The 25427-nt window shown below is 44.3% G+C and overlaps 1 protein-coding gene across 4 annotated transcripts; it reads right to left on the bottom strand.

The window, feature by feature from the left end:
* Positions 1-114: 114 nt before the first annotated feature.
* LOC136432798 (fibrous sheath CABYR-binding protein-like) lies at positions 115-24774 on the bottom strand. Of its 4 annotated transcripts, none has more exons than XM_066424300.1 (9): positions 24223-24774; positions 9196-9322; positions 6844-6893; positions 5733-5969; positions 3576-4991; positions 2675-3196; positions 2105-2491; positions 1753-1807; positions 115-1356 (listed from the first exon to the last, which is right to left on the bottom strand). In XM_066424300.1, the coding sequence occupies exons 1-8, from the start codon at positions 24319-24321 to the stop codon at positions 1757-1759; spliced, it is 2889 nt and encodes a 962-aa protein (XP_066280397.1). In that variant the 5' UTR covers positions 24322-24774; the 3' UTR covers positions 115-1356; positions 1753-1756. The 4 variants fall into 4 exon arrangements, with proteins under 4 accessions (XP_066280397.1, XP_066280395.1, XP_066280396.1 ...); XM_066424298.1 differs by having other exon boundaries at positions 6844-6899; positions 24223-24773; XM_066424299.1 differs by having other exon boundaries at positions 6844-6896; positions 24223-24773.
* Between the last annotated feature and the right edge of the window lie 653 nt (positions 24775-25427).

Raw genomic sequence — 25427 nt, 5'->3', positions numbered from 1 at the left:
AGGTGAGCGTTCCAAAACTACTGGTGATCAGACTTTTCTCCAAAGTACAAATCACCATGTTTCCCGGCAGACCCCCTTTCATAATCTACATTGATAAGACACACGAACAGTAGATTTCAGAAGCAATGATAACCACTAGTTTATTACCCTATTCAGGTTGATCACTTAGTTATACAAAGACAAGATATACAAGTAACTCACACAAAGGGCCTAACAATGTATACCCCTGGCAGTAACCGATACATTCACCTTATCACACGGGTTATACATTTGATCACAGAAAGATCACAAATCATTTTCCATCCATTTCGGAACTTTTGGGTCCCAGCAATGCGATATGGCAAAACACTTAACAATATTTTGCGAAAGGCTCATTGTAAACCCAGGGCACAGTCGATACATGTTGTAACTTTTAAGAGCTTCATTGTGGAGATTTACTATAATTTCAATTTACAAAGAAAACTTGGTATGAGGATTCGGTAAGAAGAGGCTACAGTCCACTATTTGATATGATAGTCCACTGTTACGCATTTGTTAGGGGATCTTTAGAATAGTCTACTTCGTAAAAAGTACAAACATGTTACGTATTCTCCCATACGCTGACTATAGAATGTTACACCTACTTATATCAGAGAAACATCCACCTGCAAGATGCTTATGTACAGGTAGCCTCTATGACGCCCCTAAAGGAAACATCTCCAAATGGCTGTCAAATGCCATATATGTCCCTTCTGTTCTTTAGTGTTTTACAATTACTTTCTCCTTTGAATCTATAATCTATTGTATAAGGCAAAATTACGCACTGGATGTCACAAAGTCTTCTAAAAAGGTACATTATCGAAGGATATCATTAGTTGGCATTGTTATTCATTTTTATTTGAATACATGTAACATGGACACCGATATTCTTCTTTGCTACATTAAGACACATACTAGAAATCCATATTCGTTGGCCATTTCACATAAAGAAGGAAGCAATCGTTCTTTACCACTACTACTTGCGTGAACCCTAATTGAGTTTACGGTGAATCGTATGAAATATTTCTTGTTTAAAAAAAAACACAAATCGAAAGTACAAAGAAGTACCCCTGGTATGTTGAAGACAATATTCAATGTATCCTGGCGTACAAAAGTACAAAACAGCAGCTTTCACGTCTTCCAGTATTGACAAAATATCGACAAAGTTTCACCCTCCGTTTCTTTCACGTCATCCCCATCCCCCTCCTAGTTATAGGTAGGAATGCACTTTTCGTTGTTTAGTTGTTGCCATTTTTATCCTAAAAATAGCAGCTTTCCTTCTTGGCTCACATCTCTTCTCTCTCCCTTCACAAACTTCAACTGTTTTCACTGTCTTTCCTGTAGAAAAATATACAATAGGTTATTAACCCATTTTGAGCAGACAACATTCTCTCAAAACTGATTTTATCCGCGGCAGCATTTCAAGTTCATAGGATCTACAAATCTGTTGGATTCTGAAGTTGTCATGTTATTTATTTTGAGGAACAGGTGCACTGAAAGCTAGGTGCACGAGAAAAAAAATGAGTAGAATATCAGCAAAATCTAAATACAAACATTCCTACCCCAAAGCTTAAATATCAAGTTTTTATATTTATCTTTCAACATTTTTCAATTTAAACAAGTAATACATTATGGTTTTCCTGACACTTGAATGTCAGGGATATGCTGTACACTCTGTACTGCAATCACAAATCAAATGTAGGTGCACAATTTGGGGTGCATAGCGACACTCACGGTCTTATTCTGCCTTCTGTACAGCACCGGGCTCTGCTGGTTCTGGTTCAGCCTCCTGCAAATGATAAACCAAAACAGTGTTTTATAATCATATGCGTGGCAGGTAGGGTTTACAAAAACTCGAGGAGCCCTCAACATTGAATTATGTAACGTTACATGTATAACCAGAATAGAATACATAGTTTAGTGCTTACCATGGTGAAAGATACTGCAGCAATAGTTACTAAGATACAGCAGTTGTCACGGAGAAACTTAATGACATTTTTTTCTTCATTTAATTACTTCATTAACTCATAGGATTAATTAACTTTTGTTAGAATTTTTCTATGGGAATTTCGTGCAGCAGCATTACCTGTTGTGCAGGTTCTGCCGGCGCTTCTGCTGGTGATTCTGAAGTTGGTTCTGCGGGCGTCTCTTCTGCTGGCTTGTCTGCCGGCGTCTCAGCTGCTGGTGTCTCTGCAGGTGTCTCTTCTGCTGGCGTCTCCTCTGCTGGCTTCTCTGCGGCTTCCTCGGCAGGTGCTTCAGCTGATGTCTCTGCAGGTGCCTCTGCTGGAGCTAATTCAACTGGTGCCTCTGGAGCTTTCTCTTCCGCAGGTGTTTCTGCAGCCGGCTCTGCCGCAGGTTCTTGTGCGTCTGCTGGCGGCTCTGCTGCAGCTGCCTCGGCTGGAGCGTCTTCTTTTGGCTCCACTGGAGCTTCTGTCGGAGTCTCTGCAGGTGCTTCTTCTGAAGCAGGTGATTCCTGTGAGGAGAAGAGAAAAAAAATCAATGCCACCATGGAGGTAAAGCAGGGCTATCATAGTGCTATCAAAACAGGGCTATAACAGTGCTGTGAAGCAGTTGGCGTTTATATAAAATTGTTGTGTAACAGTCTTCCTTGAATGTTGATTATTGTTGTATAAGTAATAGGGAAAGGACGCGTTACCTCCGTAGGAGCTGCTGGTTCTTCAGCATCTGCTGCTTTCTCTTCTACTGGTGCTGCTGTCTCCTCAGCTGGGGTTGCCTCTGTAGGCGCCGCTTCAACTGGTGCTGCTTCAACTGGCGCTGCTTCCACCGCCTGTGCTGGCTCTGCTGGCGCTGCCTCTACAGGTGCTTCCTCGGTGGGTGTTTCTGCAGGTGGTGCCTCCTCTGCTTGCTTTTCTTCTACAGGTGCTGTCTCTGCTGGCGCAGTCTCGGCAGGTGCCGCCTCTGCTGGTGCCGCTTCTGTTGGTGTTGCCTCTACCGGTGCCTCCTCCGTTGCTTTATCCTCTGCCGCCGGCGCTGCCTCTGCAGGTGCCGCTTCTGTTGGTGCCGCCTCTGCAGGTACTACCTCTGCCGGTGCCTCCTCTGCCGGCGCCGCTTCTGCCGGTGCCGCCTCTGCTGGTGCCGCCTCTGCTGGTGCCTCCTCCGCCGCTTTCTCCTCTGCTGGTGGAGCCTCTACCGGAGGAGCCGCCTCTACTTTCTGCTCCTTTAAACGAAAGGTTTATGTCAGCTGGAGTGGTTTGACAACCTTGGCGACCTAACGCCTCCGTGTTGTACTCAGTCTAATACAACGTTACATTTGAGATTAGACAGTCCACGTCCATGACATGACAAATAAAACGTTGAAATATGAATAATCAGTGATGACGTTTTTAACGTGACTACGTAACGTGATAAGGTATGTTCGTCGTTAGTCACTGATCTGTGCGTAGTCGTGATCAAAATTTAGACCATTGCAGTTGCGTCAGCTAACCTGTTCTATGTTATTCACATATCTATAATCTAGACCACTACAACTGAGCCAACTGCAATGTGTAACTATCTAAAACCTGAACAAAACTACGATCCCCCGCACCGTGTCCCACCTGGTTATCTGGGCTAGGTTCAGAGGGTTCAGCGGGTTGTGACGTTGCGGGAACAGGGTCAGGGGAAGTGACAGTGTCTTGTGTTTCCGAAGTGGGTTCGGGGGGTGTGATATCTTCTTTCTGTTCTGGCGCGTCTCCGGCAGCCACCTCTGGACCAGTTTCAGCCTCGGGCTCAGCAGATGTTTGGACTTCCTCTGCCACAGCAGCCTCTGGTTCGGCAGACACTGTCTGCTGTACCTCCACAACAGCCTCAGTTGTACAGGCCTCTACCACTGTTTCTGCAGACGCTTGTACTTCCTCTACAACTACAACCTCCTCTGCACTTTCCTCCACTGTAGATCCAGCAGCCTCTGGCTTTGTCTCTTCAGCAGCCTCCGCTTCGACAGCTGGGTCTGTAGACGATTGCTGTTCCTCCGCAACAACGGCGTCTGTACTTGCCTCTGTGGGTTCAGCGGGTTTCTGCTCGCCCTCCACAACAGGCGCTGATGAGCTTGTCTCATCTGCTGGTTCAGCAGTCGTTTGCTGTGTTTCTTCACCTGCCTCTGTTGCAACCGCCTCGGTTACTGATTCGGCAGACGCTTGCTGTTTCTCCGCCTGGGGTTCAGCCTCGGGTTTCGGCTCGTCCTCTACAACAGACTTTGCTGAGCTTGTCTCCTCTGCTGGTTCAGCAGACGCTTGCTGTGTTTCTTCACTAGCCCCTGCTGAATCGGCCTCGGCAGCTGATTCAGCCGACGATTGCTGTTCCTCCGCAACAACGGCGTTTGTACTTGCCTCCGCCTCGGGTTCAGCGGGAACGTCTTTACTTGTTTCGGCCTCCGCTTCAGTAGGTGTCGAGGCTTCCTGGTCAACAGTCACTTCAGCACTTGTCTCGACTCCTGGTTCAGCACAAACCTGTTGGACCTCTTCAACAACTGTTGTTGCGACCTCGACAGCTGGCTCAGCTTCCTGTGCGTCTGCGACGACCGCCGCTGTGCCTGTCTCCGCTTCGGGCTCAGCATCCTTTTGGACTTCCTCAACAGCCACCTCTGCCGCACTCGTCTCCACTGCTGGTTCAGCAGAAACTTGTTGTGCCTCTTCGACAACCTCTGCTGCTACAGCCTCGACAGCTGGTTCAGGCGTTTGCTGTTCCTCCACAGCAGCCTCCTCTGTACTTTTCTCTGCCTCCGCTTCAACAGGTGCTGCCTTTTCCTCGACAACAACATCCTCTGGGGCAGCAGCCTCAACAGGTGGTTCAGCAGACACTTCCTGTGCCACTTCAACAACCTCTGCTGTAGTCGCTACCGTGACGGCCTCGTCCGATCCCTGACTTTCCTCTGCTGCAACAATTTCCGTTGCAGGTTCAGTAGAGGTTTGTTGTTCCTCTGTCGCGGCCTCTGGAGGTTCCGCCTCCTTTTGTTCTAACTCTGACTTCTCCTCCTGCAGCAAGGTTAGACAGGTAGGGTAGATGGTAGAACGGGATTACGCAAACATGACATGTTACATGGAGTAGATCGTTGGATAGTAGGCAGGCTGGATGGTAGTTGCCAACAGAGTGTAAGGCAGGAAGGGAGCACGTTAAGCAACAAAACATATATTGGATATATAGTTTTGTAGTTAGTTGACAAAAACACACTGAACTCACGAAATCGAGATCAATTATCAACAGCAGTAAACCTTGCAGCAACACCGCTCAGCTTAAGGTTTGAGTCATTGCATTCATAGTACATCCATGTCCGCCATTCCTTTGACTTCTTGTTTTTTGACAATTGTTAACAGAAAATCATTAGTTATAAAGGTGATTCATGCGAAGTTAAAATACCACCGAAAAGCGTAATATCTTAATGCATAATTCGTTTGGCTGGACGGCTTGATGCAAATATAGATTTGGTGAGTTTAATCACTGATGAGAATCAAGCAGAAAATCAAACGGGGGAGTTCGTTTTGAACGATGAATATCACAATTCCTTGTTAGTCGTCCACTTTCAAGTAGATACACAGATTAACACAAAAGAGACAAAGACTAGTAGATGGTACGGTTTGCATAACATGGCACGGAAATGGTGGACATATGGTGCATGACATGAGAAAGCAGGAAGAGGAAAAAGGAGGTGATCAGACAAGCGTCACATTTACAAAAGCTTTGTACAAGCGTAGCTGCACACACAACTATTAGTGCACCTGTTTATCAGTTTCAACTGGAGCAGGTGTCTCAGCAGGTGGCTCAGCTGGACTGGCCTCTTCTACAGCTGCCTCACACTTTTCCTCCTCTTGTGCATTTGTCATTGGTTCTTCCGGCGTAGCCGGCGTCTCAGCCGATTCGGCTTTCTCCGCAACTTCGTTCTCAACAACAGACTCTGGTTTCGAGTCTGCCGTTTTCTCTTCCGCTTCATTATTTTGTTGCTCAGCGTCACCGTTCTGTGGATTCAATATTTTTGCATTCACCGGTCAGCAAGAGACTGTGTTCGGTCCCTCCACCTACCGTAAGCATGCAGCAACTGCAGTCTGGCGTTCACTACGGAGGCTCCAACTACGAAGCATGCCACACGCATTTGGTAATCATTTGCGGCTTCGAAGGTAACTAGAGGTGGTCTACAGTGGACACATGTGTATTTGATTTCACTCACGCACGCTGAGAACCGAGGGAATGTGTTCGTTTGAGTGGGGGTGAAGTGACGAACTTATCATGCTTGGAACTGAGGTACCAATGCCCGATGGAAAGGTGACACTACCTTCTATCACTCACGTACCAAGCCACGAACCTCTTTGTGGAAGCTCACACCACACTGCAAGCGGCTGTAGCAGTCGGGCGGATTTCTACATCTAGCGAATCATGCAGGCAGTCGTCCGGAGCGTATCTCTCTAGTGGTGACGTTCTTGCTTACATCATGCAGCATACAAAGGCTCCCTCCTCTATCTCCAGCAAGCAAGGCGACATCAGCGCCGAAAAGAAGCATGCCACGGCAAGCAAGCTCAGGCCGTACTGTCATTAGAGCATTCTCTGCTAATGCATGCATGCCTTTGATACTGTCGATGTCACATGCAGCAAGGCTAAAAGAAAGCTGGTTCTATCATTTGTCCATCAATACATCAACGGATTGCAAAATGACCAAATGTCAATGATATTAAAGACAAATATCACTGCCGTTGAAAGATGTGGTTTAGAAGTAAGCATTATGTGAATGGCGATTCAGACCTGTCGTGATTAGATTTTCTTACAGTAATTTCCACATGACTTACAGAAACCCAATTACAACATATAGAAAGAAACCATGTAACCAATTATGAGTACCTCAACAGGTGCTGCAGGTGCATCTGCAGCTGCTTCCTTGGGGGCCTCAGCTGCTGCTGATAGAAAAAAAGAAATATGTCAAGTTAAATTGAGACCTGAAAATTACGTTCATTCTTTTTGAAATATTGGATAATTTTCAAGATTAAGACAGAGGTATTTTCAATTTTGTTTACTGCAGTATCTTTACGGTGCTGTCACGTTGGTCGTAAGTTGTGCGATTTTGTAGGATGTTCAAGCAGGCTGTGGCAGAACCAAATACCGACAGTCAGGATCTGAGACGGCCTTTTCGGTAAGAAGCCAGCTGAATTTTCTACGACACATGCACGACTTATCCAAGAATGCCACCAGTTTATAATCGTACGACGATCGCGCGACGAATTTGACCAGGCTCCTACTAATCTCTTACTTTGAACCACTGCGCACACGTCTGTGTATGGTTGGCAAAGTGTCAAACGAGGAAATTAAACTTGACACCATGGTTCGGTGATAAGATAATAGATTTGCAAACGTCTTACACATCCATGCGATGATGATGAAATTTGGTGCACTCGTCTTCATGCAAAAATTGTTAAAAGAAAACAAGGAAACGTCCATGTAATAAATTGCCTCAGGTTCGAACCACACTGCCGGGTCGCGATGGGGTCACGTCCAAGGTTGTAATCTGAACACGTAATCTGGCGACATCGCTCTCTGTCATTCTTCAAAGCCCGGCCGAATTCCAGCTATTTACTGTGTATTTTCGTCGGATAAGAGATAAAATGTTCTCCATATATCTTTAGGGATTGACGCGGGTGTGTCAAATAGTAGATAACACCCGAAAGTTGTGTTGATTGTTACGTCCTTTCATACGTTTATCACGCATAAAGCCATTCTATGAAGATAAGAAAAACTAGGGCAACTTTCCAAAATAACAGAGGCAGATACTGTTGATGTTGGACGTGCCTTTTCCGCTCTTAGACATCCATATTTACAGCGGAATACTAATGTTAGCACACGGCACAACGTCGGGGATCAGCAGGCTTAGCGTTGTTTGTTTTTATAATTTCAGTGGAGGCTGAGGCGGCCGAATTACTCGGATTCACAAAATCAACAATCATCTAACTAGTTGTAGCCTTTTCTTGGCGTGCGAAACTAAATAAGCGAGATATCAATGATGTCTTGCCAAACTGCGGAACGAACACAAAACAAATCGGCCGGAAATACGACAATTCGAAGAGAGTACATTCGTCGATGGCTGTACTTTGTAAGATTTCTATTTCAAGAGATGGCGAGAGATGGCGGCAGATGAATCTTGTGTTGATGAATGATAAAGAAAGTCAAATTGTTAACGTTTTCCGCGAGTGCCAAACATAGCGAGCGGTTTCCTATCAATCTACGTTGGAACCTGCTGTTCATAGTTTGCGCGGGCAACATTCTGTGGCTTATGCTTTTTGGGGAGGGTGGTGCGTTTCAGATGTATTCATGACTCTCATATGCATTAGGTGACGATCCAGGGAGGTCAAGAACATGCCAGTAATTTGCGAAGTATTCAAAACGTGGACCTAGCGGCGTTGCCTTAGGACCAGGGCAAGGCCGTACCCCTATGAGGACGACTCTGCTGTGCCAGTTGTTGGGACACAGGGGACCTTGGACGGACTATATAAAGATGAGGGGGGTGGCGGTGGGGGCGGGAACATATTACATCATGTTGGTACCGTGTTGACGTTTGCCTGTGCCTCAATGCTGTGCTGGGTTCAGTAATACAGGCAAGGGTATAACTGTTCATGCGGCACACACGTATGTCGACAGACAGACTTTACTCTGTATGCAACTTGTGAGTCCACCCGTCTAAGACACATCTGACTGGCACCGCTCCAAACAACACGTACCGAGCTATATCCAGCTTAGTGTTCTCCACACAGGCCGTGTGATAAATCATCGTCCAGCGGCGACCAAATGAGGGGATTTCCGACGGGCTGTCTGCCTACTTCTTTTGTTCTCGACTAAAACGCTCACATTTGCAGATTTGCTCAACTCATTGTCCATCGCTCGATCACAAGACTGCAAATAGTACTAAGCATGATCACGGCGCGACTTCCTGAGTTCAGTGCTCTGTTGTGACCAGGTGTGTGGTAGAGAACAGATACGTCAATTGTTCTTAAAGAAGTTGGACACACCTTAAGAGTGATGCCTCTGGGGATCACACACCTGAGTGCATTGTGTAGCTGTGCACATACATACATGTTATGCAGCTGACTGGAGAACACCTCATCTTCTTATACACAACAGATCATCTTAAACGTGCCTCAGTAATCTTCACTATAACCTATTTGCCTCTAAATGTATTACAACAAGCGTGCTAGACTGTCCTACCTTCAGCCGGCTTGTCTGCTGCAGGCTCCGCCGCCGCTTCCTCCTTCGCCTCCGCTGGAGCAGCATCTTTCACCGCCACGGGCTCTGCTGTCCCCACATCTCCGTTCTCTGCTGGCGTGGCATCTGCCTGTAGCGACACAGTCAGATAGACGTTAATAATGATATATTCTATAGCGTTTTCGCTTGGACTATACACAGTAGTAGTAAATCTATTGCTTAGATGGTTGAAGAAAAATGGCCAAGTGTAATTTTTCTTGGAGCATTTTCAGCAACCATAACTCCAGAACAGATTTAAGAGAAACTTAAACTCATCAACTTTATCATACTGACTATCCATAAAAAAAGTACATATGAATATTGCATACATCAAGCTCCCATGATGTGCCCGCACACCAAACGTGAGACGACACTGATGACCTCGGTTCCACTAAGATTGATTATGACAAAACCTACCCTTGCCCACATCACATGCTGCTGGCGGCTATTCTCACAATGCCCAATTTCACCCAAACGATCAAATAGCCATAGGCTTGATCGGAAGCAATTAGACAAAACTGTAGCTTTTGTACTGCTTTCACTCTCTTTACACGCCCCCTGTCAAATTTTCGCACTTGAATGAACGGTATGGGATAATGTTATCTTATTGTCAAAATGGGAGGCGATGAAGAACATAGTGTGATGACGTCATGTCTTTCTCGATCATGTCACATGATAGCGTCTTGATATGTAAACCTGGAGTATATTTTGCTGGTCTGCCAATGGAGAGAGGAGGGTGTGGTGCTTTGGTTCCCGTATGATCGGGTACTCATGAGAACAAGGCCGGCTTTGTGATGGACCAATCTTGTGGTGATCACGTTCTATTTCCCTCAGTTGACTTAGCTAGTCTTATGGAAACTAAGGGGAGGGGAAAACACTGTACCGCTTAACACTGGAAGAAAACACCGAGGCCGCGGGATTTCAGCAGTGGGCCCGTGACGCATGTTTTCTGTCCCAAGACACTCCTAGACGTACGAACGTGAGGAAATGTTTTGGTCTGCGCCCAGAGGACCATAGATGTCGATAACGCGGACCCTACAAATACTAGAAGCCTGTAAAGGGCTACTGGAGTGTTTTTCGACGTGGTGTGGCACCGCTTCAGTAGGATATAGATAAACGTTCACCGGAGTCAGATATGTCGCTAGACGTGCACCGACTGGAGGGAAGGGGAGGGGGTAAGATGGGGTATGTTAGAAAACTTGTTGTAGCAGTTCTGACCAGTTCTGACCAGTTCGAACCCGTCTTGCTGAAGTCAAAAGTTTGACGTCGTTAGTCTCACGTTCCGCCTTAGGCTTTGGACGACCCTGGCCCCACAGAGCCTTATACAGCGTGCTTTGTTATCTCTTACAACCATACAAAACATCCTTCGACGGAGTATTTCCCCACCGTAAAACCGCAGCAATCTAAAATTTCACTATGCTTGCAAACTGACAGTACATGCACCCGGGGTTAGGTATCTAATAAGTTGTGAAATTATCTTTTAAAAAGTAGCATTTATCGTGCGCACTCAGCTGAGAACATCGAGACCCATTCGGATGGGTATGAACCTACGACATTTAAATGTCATTTGTGTACTTCGAACACAAAATGGATTAAACAGATTACAGACCTGTGTGTAATGATATAGCAGGGACTGTAAAAGCTGAACGCGACTCATTGCGTTACCGTTAAGGCTGAGGCGAAATGGACCGTACAAATACAGGCAAGTCTGCTGTACGGCGGATTTTTGCCTAACCACCGCCCTACAGCAAATATGCTGGCGGTCGTCGTCGGTGGCGAGACCACTGTTTAAGAAAAGGAAAGAAATAAAGCCATCGAGCAAGAAAAAAAACCTACCTTCGTGCTCATGATGCTACTATTGTCTTCAGAAATCCGCAAAGAGATAAACAGAATGATATGATATGAAAAATCCCAGATGTCTTCTCGGCGCTGGGCACTTGTCCACTCTGAGCTAACACTGGGAGCTCTCTCTGCATAAGTAGCTAGCTGCGAGGACTTCGCCTCAAGGACTCCAAATAACCAACCACGTCACTGCTCGCTCCAATCATGTGGCCTGAGGTGGCCTTAACGGGCCAGATCAACTACGTATGTGTGTTCATGGAACATTGTAAGACTGTAATGCTGGTCTTAAGGAATAACACAAGACATTGGAACAAAGCTTATCTGTTCTATTCAGAACAGGTGAACTGTGAAAATTTTTCAAGAAAACCTTGTTGGTTAACCGTTGGCTATACGTGATCGCAACCTATACTCTATATCCTTTTTACGTCATATGACAAGGCAGATTTTATACAAGGGATGGTATCCCCGCGCCCAACTCCTCCAACATCCAACACTCCCATCTCCTTCACATTCTTGACTAACCCTGTACCAAGTGACAGGATTTAAATCCTCCTCAATGTCGAGTTACTAGAACGCACCCTCTTCAAAATGCAGACTACGTATACATTCAGAGCTTTCTCGACTTTGGGTAAGGGTTTAGTGACAGAGCATGACAACGTGTTGGTCAGGTTTCAAAGCGGATCAATAAATCGTGAAAAATAGTGACGTACATTTTTAGCGGCGTATTTAGATTGTTGTTATCATATTGACATCACCGGTGCATTTTCGCTCTACAAAAATCATAACGTCATTTCACTTTCCCGACATGCGACGTTAGCGCGAAACAAACATGTACATCATTCTGGCCTCGTCAACAACACAGGGTCCCAGGCAGTTCAGGAATGGGCGACAGCCCGATCGAACATTTGTCAATGTCCATTCTATGAAACGTTGGTAAATTCAAGCTTTGTCATCATACTTCATAGACCAGCCCCCCTCCCCTTGAGATTTTCAACAATCAAGCGGAGATTCACGTACACAGACTGCCTGAAGACGAGTACCAAGACGAGTAAAACATGCCGTTACAGTGTTAACCAAACACACGAGTAGGTACGTGAGGTCACGCGTGCGCGGAAGGCTTCATTCATTGCTTTGGTTTCACGTGTATTAAATCCCCCTCGTAGCAGTAAAACTTACAACGTGACCTTCACCTTGGGTAAAAAGAACGAGGGACAGAAGTGAAACCACGCCCCCTTATAACCCGCGCGGTCACATTGGACGTAGCCGCAGGCCGTCGTACGATTTTGATGTCGCAGAATTCTCAAGCAGGCTGTGACTTAACCGCCAACAAGGATCTACGACAGCGTTTTCTTTCCCGACAAGACAGCTGGATGTCGTATACATGTACGGCATACACAAGACTATCGCGAGAATCCTCTCAGTTTGCATTCGTACGACGATCGTACGACGACTGTGATCGGGCCCTTACTAGCGAAATTAACGTGTAGTTCTGTTATAAACGTCCGTTGAGTAAATCTCCAATTAGATGTGCGACACTGAACTCAAACATGCACAACAACGGACGAAAGAGAAGATGAAGGATACAAAGAACATCTACTTGGTACTACCGTAAAAGGGTAGTATGTCAGCTTAGAGAACCATTTAAGCGCTATCTTATCTACGATGACATGCACATCAAAATTCCGCAAATACCTCCAATAAAACGACAGAAAATAAAACGTTGTAAGATATGCCTGGATAACTGCGAATATTGTACTGTTGGACTCAAAGCACTTCCTACAGGCCAGGGGGAGAATAAACAGCATTCCATGTCGTCTTGAGGGTTGAACTAAGAGATACATTGTACTTAAAGGAAATCCCAACATTTCGTCTTGGCGTTTCTTTTAGGATCAACATTGACATTTCAGGCTTGAGGCCTAGGGTTTGGATAAGGTCGTCCGTTCTCGTCCAAGGTCTAGGTTGTGAAAACGTCTGTCAACATAGCTGTCAGCAAGGTATGTGTCGTGTGTGGATTAAACTGAATAGCGTTGATGTATACATGACACTAGGTTTACAGGGGATTAGTGTATTATATATGTCTACATTTAGCTGCGAAGACGCCATGCACGAGGTGTAAAGGAAGTGATACTCTAAAGTGTAGCATAACGGGGATACAACTGCAGTTATTCAATGTCGCGTTCCAAATTGAGATGTCCCTTATTTGATTTGATTTCAGTTTTTTTTCTGTCAGAAGAGAACCGGAACTTTGAAAAATGACAACTTTTCCTTCCGTTGAACATCAAACACACTCCATCTTGGAGTTCAGAAAGAAATTGGACCAAGAAAGACCGAAAATAACGTGATCACTATCCTGTCTCCAGTATAAATATGCTTCACGTGACATGAAGTTTATTGTCAGAAAGTTGTGTAGAAGTTTTATTATTATCCGCTACAATTTCCCTTTTGGAGAACAGATATCCGTGGTGAGTTTTACAGATACCATCATACTGACCTTGAATCATTTTCCATAGTCTTACTGCATTACGTCTTTGCTAAATTTGGCCATAGTCTTGGCTAACTCTCATGGGGCAGGGAGGGGTCCAGTTTAGCTATAGCCGCATGCCGACCGATGATCCTATGCGATAAGCAACTCTGCAAAAACGCCTGCCTTTTCTACCCACGGTACTTGAGCACTGAAACACGGGCACGTTTGGAAGAGACGGTAACGATTATCCGGTTTTTCAGCTGCACACAGTGGGGTGTGAGGGGAAGTGGTGGTGTACACTTGATATTTGGTGCCACTGACTGTAAAGGAATGCTTGGCTCTGTTCCCGTTGGAAATCGGCCATATAGCCACTCATCAACTCCCGAGGAAGCTGTGGTACATAGATGTCATTCCATCGCGCTCAGATCAGGATATAGTGTTCGGCTTTAGGGGTTTGATGCGACTAAGGGCATTAGTATGTGCAGAGTCTCCCCCACAGCCTTCCTGTCCGTCTCAGATAGCTTCCGCGGTTTCAACATTTCTTCTGACCTCTGTATGGCAATGTTCTCAGTATACTTCGTCACATAAGTGTTGCGTGTATGTGTGTACACGTGTGCAAGAGGGTGCCACCTACTGTCGCTGTAGCTAGCCGCGCATCCCAGGCGCTGGCACGGGCATAGATACAGGAGCACGTACTGTACAGTTGTTGGTGAATGTGTGCTGGTAACGAATGCCGTATCAACACCTGTTGGACGAGCTTACAGCTAGTGTACATTCTATTTTTGCTTTGCTTGTGTGTGTTTGCGTAGAGAACTTGTCATAATAAAACGGGAGGGAGGAGGGGGCGTACCATGCAGGGCAAAATCACCACCGTTGGACATGAGCCAGCCTCCCTGTAAGATTTCGTTGTATACAAAACTTTGGTGAAAACGACAATTCTAAATTTCTGATTACGTAGGTGGTGTTTTCCTTCTTGTTGTTATTTGAACCGTGAATTGTGTCACATATCCAGATTCACACCGACAAGTTAAACGCCTGGACATGCAACAAGATCACAGACTATGGCCTTATTTCCAACCAATTATCATCATCAGTTACTCTCCGTCATAACATAGTATGTTCGGAATACAAACCATATGACTAGCACTAACATAACACCATACACATGGCTCAAATTGAGTAAAAGTCGAGTATTTTTGAGAACGTAAAAAACGCTATAGATCTAGGTTCTTCCCTCAGACTTGTTTACTACAGATGAAAACAGTTGACACAAGAGTTGTTTACGACAACAGTTCGCAAGCCACAAATAGTTGTTTGGCAAACAGGGAACGCATACGAGGCACGCCCCATCTAAACAAGGAGATAGCGTTCTGTGTGTATAAGGCACAAACAAGGCTGTCAGATACAGGATAGGGGTCTGGTCGCAACAGAGCAGCTATATACCATATAGGATACAGGCGTTGGAATGTTGGCTCTTCCATTATAGCGTTGCGCAATGACAAAAAGAAAACAAAACAAAAACTAGAAAGGCAACATTTGCGAGCAAATACAGCATGTTTAGCCATACTCCTCGCCATGCAAAAAATGGACTCTCCCCAAATAACAATGGACCATTCTAAAATACTTGCACTAAAAAAATGAATCACCCCAGTCCAAAACTGAGTCTTCAAGTAGCACCTCAACACAATATGGACCAGTCCACAACCATATCCACTAATTGATTAACACTTCTGCTAAAGAATGGACTTTTTCATAATCATTCCAGCTCAAAATTGAAAGAAATAATTAAAGAATCCTCCCCTTGCAAGAATGGGATATTCCGTGCCATTTCCATGTAAACCAGTCGAAAAATATCCGCTGAAAATTACACTCTTGCGCATAATCAACGCAGTTCAAAATTGAATTAAAAAAGATCAGCCCCAGGGAAGAATGAAGTTTTCCATAGTATACATATGAAGATTTGACAGGAGACGAAGGAAATGACCAAAAACAACATATTTGGGTCAATTCAAAGTCACCGAGAGGGTTTTAATATAATATTTGTAATATGTTTGAACTATTTTGATTAAAAGAATGTCTAAGTCACAACAGTTCTAAAGTGTTCAAACAATTAGAATTGAAACTTATAACATGTTTGAACTCATTTCACATACGTTGGAAACATTTCGAACGTAACTACACAAAAATCTCTTTATTTAGAACAGTTTCAAACCATCTATCCAAATGTTTCAATGTTCGAACAATTTGTAACAAAAGATTTTCACAATTGCCCTCATAAACGAAGGTGCTAAGTCCTCCTGTGTGTTTCTGCCTATTTTCGGTGGCCGCGCTAGACCACCAGCGGATTTGTTTTGACGGAGCGTCACCCGCGCGCGACGATGTACACTGTTCGGCACCGCTAATATCCGGCATTTTCCCGCTCCAAAACACTCCACAAGACCCACGTTTTTAGTGTTTTGCCTCTTGTGCAACACGATTCGATTTGCATTACTAACGGGACGAAAATGATAGAAAAAATTCACCCCGTCCCGGCGTCCGTCCCAAAAACATGAACGACATGAAAATATATTTTCTTACAGATTCAATCACAAAAATCAACAGCATGGGATTCCAAATTTTCGCAACGGCCGACCATTTATCATGGTTGAACTTCCTTCCAAGGCGTGCGATAGATAAACATTCCCGGCACATAATAGTCACTAGTACCAGACTAACGCAAGCTCATGATGATAATAGGGAGAAAGTTTGTCAGTGAAGTTTGGCCACCAGAGGGTACATTCATTTAACGTTGCAAGCTAGCGCAAAGGGGCGAATCATTGACCTTACCGGGGACTGACTCTACTGGCCTAATCATTCCTTTTTTGCCGAATTCTACGATCCATACGCCCGTACGTAGGACATGTAGGAAGGCACCGCCTACCACCCGCCTTTGATCATGTATGAAGTCAGCGGCAGAGAGAGATCATCAATCAATTTTGACAGGAGTGTCGCGCCAGTCTGAGGAGAAACGATCTCCCGTGTTGTGTTGAAGAATTTGGAGTTTGAAAATATCTGGAATAACTAATGCTAGAATAAACATTCACAAAATCATTGATTTAACTTGTTTTCTGTTATAAAATTTCCTAAACTGCAATTTAACCACTGAGTTTAAGGGAACATGGTGTTTTCCCGATAATCACGTTAAATGTTTATGTCCGGTCTTTCCTCCTCGTAAGCAAACTTCAAGCTTGGCCAGGTGCAAGGCACTCGGGGTCAATGACCTGTAGGTCATATGTAGTATTGAAAGTGACAGAAGTGGCAAATATTGTCAAGAAAGCCCAAAATAAATCGTTTTGAATATATGTATGCCAAAAATGGGAATGTAGTCCTTTAAATATTTGTTCAAGCCACATATACAGCAAATTTCAGGTCATTCGGTTGAAATACAAGGGCGCAGGAGGCCAAGATATGCTAAAAATAGCCTAAAAACCTCAATAAAATCACTTTCAAGGTCAATATCAAAAAAAGGAAAAGAACGTACATTGGTTTTTGCCTACATTACCTCTGTACCAAATTTCAGGTCATTTGGTCAAAAAATGACAGAGATGAATCGATTTGAAGATTTGACAGGAGAAGAAACATGAGAGAAAACAATATGTTGAGCCATACTTATGGCTAAACATAACAAAGAAGGAAACAATACTGTCCAAGTAAAATGGTCTCCACGTACATGATGGCGTTTCGGATATTTCATTATGTTTATCTGGAGGTACATAATAATAGCCTGAGTACCAGCATTTGTAGTGACCGCTGGCTCAATTCTTGTCGCTTGCTAACCACGGATTATTAAGGGGCAAGAATTGAGCCAGCGGTCACTACGGAGGCTGGTACTCAGGCTAACATAATAACGCCACGACAAACGTACGACACCGTGTGTTCAGACAAGGTTTATGCAAAATACACTCCCAAATATAATGAACAAAACCACACTGATTTATGGAGACTTGCAAGCCACGTTGAACAAGTTCATCAGACAGATGTAACATGCAAAAACTTTTATAACCGTCTCTAGCCAACGCTGTCAATCTATGGGCTCTTCTGACACCCAGTTTCGTGACCAGGGTCGCCAACATGTCTCACCCATGTCCCTTTCAGACGAAAATATCGATAGCAATGCTGAGAGTTGCGATGTTCTTGGCACTACGCGCCAGCTCTCAAACAGATATGACCTCCTCTCAGAGTTGGCACAACAACAAGTGGAGTCATGTCTAGTTCATGGTCACAGTCTTGATTTTAAAGACTAAAAGATATCTTAGCTTGAAAGTTCATCTGTGTTGGTAGACATCATTCTCAAAATTTGGGTAAGTCCAATTTCTTGTGTTGGAAATTACAGTTAAAACTTGTTTAAGACTAAAAGATATCCGTGACAAGATTATTTTAGCGGAGCACTACGTCTACAGCCACACTTCGATTATAGCAGCTGTTCTGATAATTGTCGCTAGGGGACTCTTCTAATACATGATTGTCAATCTTGAAAACGTGCCATGTGACACACATTTCTTACCTCCTTGGTGACATGTAGCGCACATGCTACTTTGCTTTTACAAAAGAGTTAGTAAGGATAGGTAACAGATTCAGGCTACCCAGAAATTTCAATTTTCTACATGAATATTTCACCTTATATCGATCTTTTGGTTGTGTTTTATGTTCTGACAAACTCACATTTTTACAAAGTGATAAGCTTAAGTATTAGTGTACTGTTATAACGAGCATCCTTGGTTATAACGGTCTGTCTAGACAGAAGCGGAGAAGGAAGCAGGTGCAAGCTGGTTCTACAGACTGTGTTTCGGCTAGTCCATCTAACAAACTTATGGGGGTAGATGACTTTTTTTATCAAATGGACTAAGGGGGGGGGGATAAATGAGTAATAATTGTATTTTAGATACCATGTCTAACTAGCGGTACGAACAGTTATGTTCCTACCCGTGGCTAGATATATTATCCAACAAAGGAATTTTTGAACTCGGCACTAGACTAGACCACCCATCTCAAAAATCGTAGCTACTGGGCCTTGGGAAAATGGAGTTATACGATAGGCTTTGCTAGGCTTAGCCCCAACAACTGAGCTAATACAGGTCAAGCCAGATGAGACATTGTTTAGGCACACGTCATGTACCGCCTATGTGTAAACATGGGTTCCGTCCTGAAAAGATCTGACAGGCGAGGCAGGTGTGCGGGTTCTCTACGGACCGATCATGTCCTGTCCATCACAATTAGCAATCCAACCAATGATAGCACGGCGATTTAACGATCGACCAATGAAAGAGTGGCCAACAAATAGTTTGCATTTTTATGTTTTTATTTTGCATTTCTAGGTTTTGACAGAGGTGGGGGATATGGGGTTGTCTAATCTAGTGGTTCAAAAAAATACGGCCGCCCGGTAATTTCAGAGGGTAGCTGTCTTCTGTCAACAACACGAAGAAACATACGATGGAAGGTGGTTGTGTAAATGCTGGTATATATATCTATCTTGTTTATATGTATTTTCTGGTTATCATACATTATAATATGTCCTGCCAGTCCAGGTTTTTGTCTGGGTTGCTATAAAGGTAGACGCAAGTCGAAACAGTTACAAGTTGCGGAAGATCAAATATTGTTACGCATACTTGTCTCTTTCATGTGGTATTTGTGTCATTAATAATTCATATAAATTATGTTTTCATTTCATTATATATGGCCTTCATGTCATAATTTCACTACTTATGCTTGTTTTATCACGTCGAACGAGTATGCTGCGATTTATCAAGCTATTGGAGTCAATGCATTTTATTTCAAAAACATAATACACAAAGTGGTATCGCTATGAATGGAATAGTCCAAATAATCATTTCAAATACATGACTGAGACGAAATTCAATTTCTTCGTAATAGACATGTTTTTTCTGTCGCACACTGGCACAAAAGTGTTACATTTATGTTGTTGTAATTGTGACACCTGTTTGGCTGTTTTATCTAATTTCAAATCATGACATGATGAAGTTTGGGAATGTTTCCAACCACTACAAGGCCCCTGACGTCTAGTCTCCAAGCAGACCTACGGGTTGGCAAAGACCGTATCCAACAGGCAGAAGGAGTTTTTATAGCCAACCCAAGTCTCATAGCCAACCCAAGGTCTGCCACAAGTCGGTCTGAACAAAGGCTATTAACATCTAATTGTTACCTATTCAAACTGCTTGTGTTTATGAGTTGATTACTCTCCGCCCGCCCGGGCGTGCAGGGCGGCGCCAGGGCGGCCTGTCTAGTCTCCAACTGAGACCCAACGGCTGAAAAGACCGTATCCCACTTGCAGAAGGAGTTTTTATAGCAATATCTAGAGTATAATTTACTTCGTGGCGTGTTTTGTTTCGCAAAAGAAAGGTTTAGCTTATAAGGTTTAACTCCGACGGCACGTGCCGCTTGCAACTGACGTTACATGCAAGGGGGTGGGTGGGGGGCGGTCCGAGTGTTGGCTTGAACCTGAAACAGTAAACGTTCCCTACGAATGTTTTTGTGTTTTTGTAAGAATGGTTCTGATGATGCCTCAAACATCATCAATGGGTGACATGGGTGAAGGAAACACTGTATTATTGTGAGAACTTACAAGGCGCGAACCTCCCACTGGGACGTGCGAGGGTAACTGGGCTTTTCCCAGAAATCGGTCATAAAAAGATTAGTACCCCGGACATTCGTACGGCTGTTAACATTACCACGAGGAGGGGCAGCGACGCCTTCATTGAATAGAAATGCTCCGCCCTGTTTGAGTTGTGGCAGACCTTGGGTTGGCTATGAGACTTGGGTTGGCTATAAAAACTCCTTCTGCCTGTTGGATACGGTCTTTGCCAACCCGTAGGTCTGCTTGGAGACTACCTGACGTCCACCCCCACCAGCGTGTATGTAAATATTTTGCTCGGTATACAAGACTCGTAAGAAGGCTGACCCTGACCCAATACTGTCGTCCCATATTTCAAGGCACTGTCCGCTGTCGGGAATTAAGCAAATGTTCTTCACACAGCATTAAAAAACGATTTCGTCAGCCGAATTTGGGCGGGAAACTTGTCATCATCATCCAAATGGTAACAACTGTGGAAACAGAATGGACAGGGGTAATTAACTTTGGAAATCGACCCCTCCTCCCTAATTATCCTCCTGAAATAACCCGTCTGTTGACCTACTTCTATAGAGCATTATGGGACGGCTACGTCATCGTACGTGAGAACATGCACATTCAGGCAAGATACATCCGACTGATAACGGCAGGATACCAGGGGGATCTAATCGTATCAACGGATGTCAGATGTGAACAACAGACAGACGAATTACTGTATAGGACAGAGCTTGGTGGGAGGGAGATTAGGTCTAAATTTAATATTTAAAAGAAGAAAGGGGAATAATTTCATTGCTGATATCAATGAGGTTTCATCGTGATACAATTCGACGTTTTTACCTACCCTTTCTTTCGTATATCTACCTATGAAACGAACTTAAACACCAATGCAATGCATGGGGAAGGTGGTGTACAGTGAAAAGTGAATAGTTTAGTGGCATGAATGTGCTATGACGTGTAAAAATGGTGTTCACCGTGAATTGTTCGTTATCTATCAGTGTTACATGGTTTTCTCCACCCACCCCACCAAGATAATTTGTGGTGTGTCCCCAAGCAAATATCGTCTGCAGGGCCAGGTGCAGATAAGGCGGCAAAAATATGTTATCTGTCCAACGGGGATACGGGCCATATCCGATGTTCCTTACCTTGCAGATACAGTATATCCGGCATGAAATACTACAAATTGTCTGGCTATTGTTGTTTCCATTCATGCATATATATTCAAGAAACACACAAAAAATGCGTTTGAATGAAACTAGCGTCCGATTTGGACACTGATACGTCGACAATCTTGGGGACGACCTAGTTCTGTCAAGTAAACAACTATTGCATCAACTGATACCTTCAGGTATGGGGTCGATGACTTGAGGATACTCCATTCAAACAGTGCGGGATGTTGGAGTATTTTGTAACAAGGTCAGGAAGTTTGGAGACAATTAAGATGACGTTTAACGGAGTAACAAATGTATAAAATGATTGGGAGCTGACATCACAATTCATACAAGCTGTACACAAGTGACTAGTTACGAAACATGATAGGGGTAGGGGCGCTTACGGCTAAAACAACCCCTTCCGACTTGTAGAAATGGAACAGTCCAGATCATGTCACATATCATGTCAGACAAGTTTGGGGTTGATTCGATCAGACGAGACTACATCGATTTCTTGCGGTAAAATCGTTTGGGGACATTGGTTGAGCTATAGCAATCTAATGAGATCAAATCACGTAAGACGACCTAAATATGGCGCCATCTGCGCGTGTTTATTGATTTTTTTTGACATAGATATCAACGTATGCTACATCGAAACTGTCAGAGAATATAATCTTAATTTGCCTACAAAATATCTATTTCTTGCAGAAAAGCCAAGCAGTCATATAACGTTACGCGTTATGACTTCACCCTCCCAACATCTGCTTGGAGATGATGTGTCAACAAGCGCAGCACGTTTTTATGCACGCCTAAATGTCGTCTTGACCTAGATAATTGCCACCCCTCTGAAAGAGGTTAGGTCACAACGCACCCGTTAACAATTATCCACATGTAGGTCGCTAGCCTCAGGTGAGAGATGTAGTAACATCGATTTATCAAATCATCCAAACAAAGACTAGCTTTTTAGTAGCCATTTGCTGGGAACAGCTCTCAAGATCTGGCGATAGATCTAGCCTGTATTTACACAAGCTCTCGGCCGGAGGTTACTGACCGGTCTAGGGGGATGGCGGTTACAGGACCGGCTGGCCACTAGGAGCGCGATTCGTCAGGCTAGCGATAGATCGGGATGGAGAGAGAGCAAAAATCAACAAAAAAAAACGACACAAAAACTTGAAAAAGGGCCGACCATGTACCCAACTCCAACTCATACGCAGGGATATTTCACTTCGTCCTGTCAATAAAAGAACCCCGTTGTCGTTCAAAACAAGCGAGTGATGCATCATATGGCAAGTTGAAGCTAAATGTTGGTACACGCATTTCATCATGAATCTTTTCAATCACACAAAAAAGAACGCCACGTGATTTCTGACAATGGCCGTTGGGAATTTAGTAATTTTCGTGAATTCGATCCCGGGCTTAAGTTCTTAAGCTGGCTATTTATTCATTATTTGAAAGTTGTCTCAAAAAGCAACACAAAACATTTCAAACAGGCGCCTGCAATATAACACCTGTTTCTGTCAGCAAATATACACACTTCACATATAATCTCTCGTCGGCATTATACAAACTCTTCAAAACGTTTATGTGGAAGTACTCTTTTTGTCAGACGAGAGCCGCCCGGGCGGGTGACCTTTCAGTTCAATTGAGAACTTTTTCAAGTGGAGATATTGTTCAGTCAAACATGGCTGACTCGGTCTGGTGTTGTGGGTTCAAAAACAAGACTTGTCTACTACCACCCCTCCCCATTTCCGACAAAGACCGCGTTGTGCTCTGCTAGCTTGCTGTAAGTCAACTCGACTAAGCTCAGACGTGACGTGACCAGGGAATAGAACCGTGCAGACAGAAAAGAAACGGTCTTTATACTTGTGCCACTTTACTTTTCCGGACGGACTTATTTGGCAAGGACCCTGTGAGCCTGTTTTCTCGCGGCCAAGCATGTCATGGCGGCCTAGCTGTCAGACCTGTGAGGCTTCACAGTTGTGTGGTAATTTTCTATACAGAGTACTGCCCCGTGACAAGTCTGGTATCAAGGCTATTCTGTGAATAAGCGGAAGTTTATGACAGACGCCACCACTCTTATTTCAATACGCTTGTCGTCGCAGGTTCAGACGATGTCAGATCAGATCACGTTGTTGGAGCATGTCGTTTATGAATATTTGTCATACTCGTCATGATACCAAAACTATGCACATACACCGCATGAGTCAGAATCGTTTCTTATCAAATTGCTTCTCAATGATAACGTTTAAGGAATAGATGATAATCAATACAACATGTATGACGCAACATTTAACTTTATTACTTCTCGAGCACCATTTAACTGATTCGCTAGGATAGGGTGTGTCGAGATGTGTCAAAGTTCGCTTCAGAAGATGCCCCCTGTCCTCCCAAATCGATTATACATGATCGCCCCCCTCCACCGGGAAATGGAAAATACGTTGGGCCATGCCTCACCCAGTTGCATACTACACGACGATCCAACGAGCAAACTTTAAACGCAATTTATCACCGTGTTTAACCCAGATATTTCATGATCGCGACGGCCTGTGTGTGTTAATCGTGTCCGACTGCGTGCTGAGCTGACTGGGCTTGTACTGCAACAAAAAAACAGCCACCGCCGACACACGCCTTTCAAACGCAATAATGCGAAATACAGACTTCGTACTCATGTTTTTGCCCCACATACCAAAGCAGTGAGGTCCATCGATAAGCTCTTTTCGCGTGTAAACAGAAGTTGTAAGCAGAAACAGTTGGCAGAGCTCTATTGAGAGCTAGTGATTCATGTTACATGCGCCCGAGGGCTGCAGCTTCATTTGTGTCGCTTGTACAATGTATAATTGTGTTAGCTTTGGCTCCAATCGTTAATGTATCACACACATGTTAGAGCTTAAAGTGGTCGGGAGTTTACTTACCACCGTGTCTCCCGTCTGCTTGACGCTCACGACTTGCACGCCGCCGTCATCTTTCTTCTTGTTCCTTCCGCCCAGGCTGAAGGAGAGTTTGTTCCCCATGTTGGCTGCGGAATGGAGGTCACTTCGTCTTCCAGTCTTCTGTAAATACTGCTGTCTCCGTGTTCTGTCGTCAGCGCACGGTGCGGGTCGTGTTACCGACTCCTCAGGCAGTCCGTCCTTTCTTCGCCCCTCGCAAGCCTGTGCTTAGGCTGGTCGGCTTTTAAAATCCGTTTTTCGCGGAGGCTTGGAAGAAAGAGTTACTGGACTAACCCGTTATGTTTCCAGTCTGTGTCTTAGTGAGTAAAATCGTCTGAAAGCGTGGTAGAACTGGTCGTTGCCCCTCCCCGACACACACACATGCGCACGCCGAAGCCTGAGGTTCTCTCTCTCTCGGCACAGGTGACGAAACGATGCGTCAGACCTCGTCACTGATTAAACCAAATTCATAAACCCTGGGTTATCTCCGCTTGGGGCACGTCCATTTCTCACAATAGGGGGATGAAAAAATTTTATTAAAAAAAAAACAAAACGTACGAAAGCACTGCATGGCCAAGGCAAGAGGGGAGAATGCGTATCGTCCAGACCACGTTGGTAGTACTACAGTACCAACATTGTGGCCATAGCGGTTTTAGACAGAGTAAATGTTACGCAATCCCTCCGAGACCAGGGTCAGTGACCCCGAGCGGAAAAGTCTACTCTATGCCATTCAAACACATGTCGTCTAGCGGTACTTAAAAACAAAATAAAAATCACGTGGAGCCTTGATCGTGAACTTTAACGGGGAAAAAATTAGTATGATAGGAAAGCATTGAATACTGTTCAACAAATTTTAGCCAAGCATGTCGGTTCAAAACATGGGAGGAGGCCCACGTTATATTATTTCAGCTACATATTATAATGTTCGCTCTCGGCAAAATTACTCAATTTGATACTACACACAACGATAGCGTTTCATATGTGTTCTGCAAAAATGTGCATACGTGAGACCAGCGAGCGTCGTATAAATCGGACAGGGCGGAAGTTATTGTAAGCTCGCATGTCGCCGACTCGTGGCGGGAATATGTGCGATGGATTTCAGATTACGACACTGGACAGACGGTATGAAATTGATCACAGCTGGACGTCAATCTCAGACGTAAGCCACGCCCTTTTAGCGCATTTAGCTC

Source organism: Branchiostoma lanceolatum, chromosome 4, assembly GCF_035083965.1.
Source record: "Branchiostoma lanceolatum isolate klBraLanc5 chromosome 4, klBraLanc5.hap2, whole genome shotgun sequence".
Lineage (NCBI taxonomy): Eukaryota > Metazoa > Chordata > Leptocardii > Amphioxiformes > Branchiostomatidae > Branchiostoma > Branchiostoma lanceolatum.
This window is presented reverse-complemented; position numbering and strand designations above follow the sequence as displayed.

Bases quoted from the DNA above. Each gene is read 5' to 3' on its own strand.
- LOC136432798 (XM_066424298.1), bottom strand. From the start codon at position 24,321: ATGGGGAACAAACTCTCCTTCAGCCTGGGCGGAAGGAACAAGAAGAAA. The intron at 6,900-9,195 runs GTAGGACAGTCT...TTTTTCTATCAG, and splicing joins AGCAGACAAGCCGGCTGAAG to CAGCAGCTGAGGCCCCCAAG. The intron at 4,992-5,732 runs GTGCACTAATAG...ACCTTGCTGCAG, and splicing joins CAGTTGAAACTGATAAACAG to GAGGAGAAGTCAGAGTTAGA.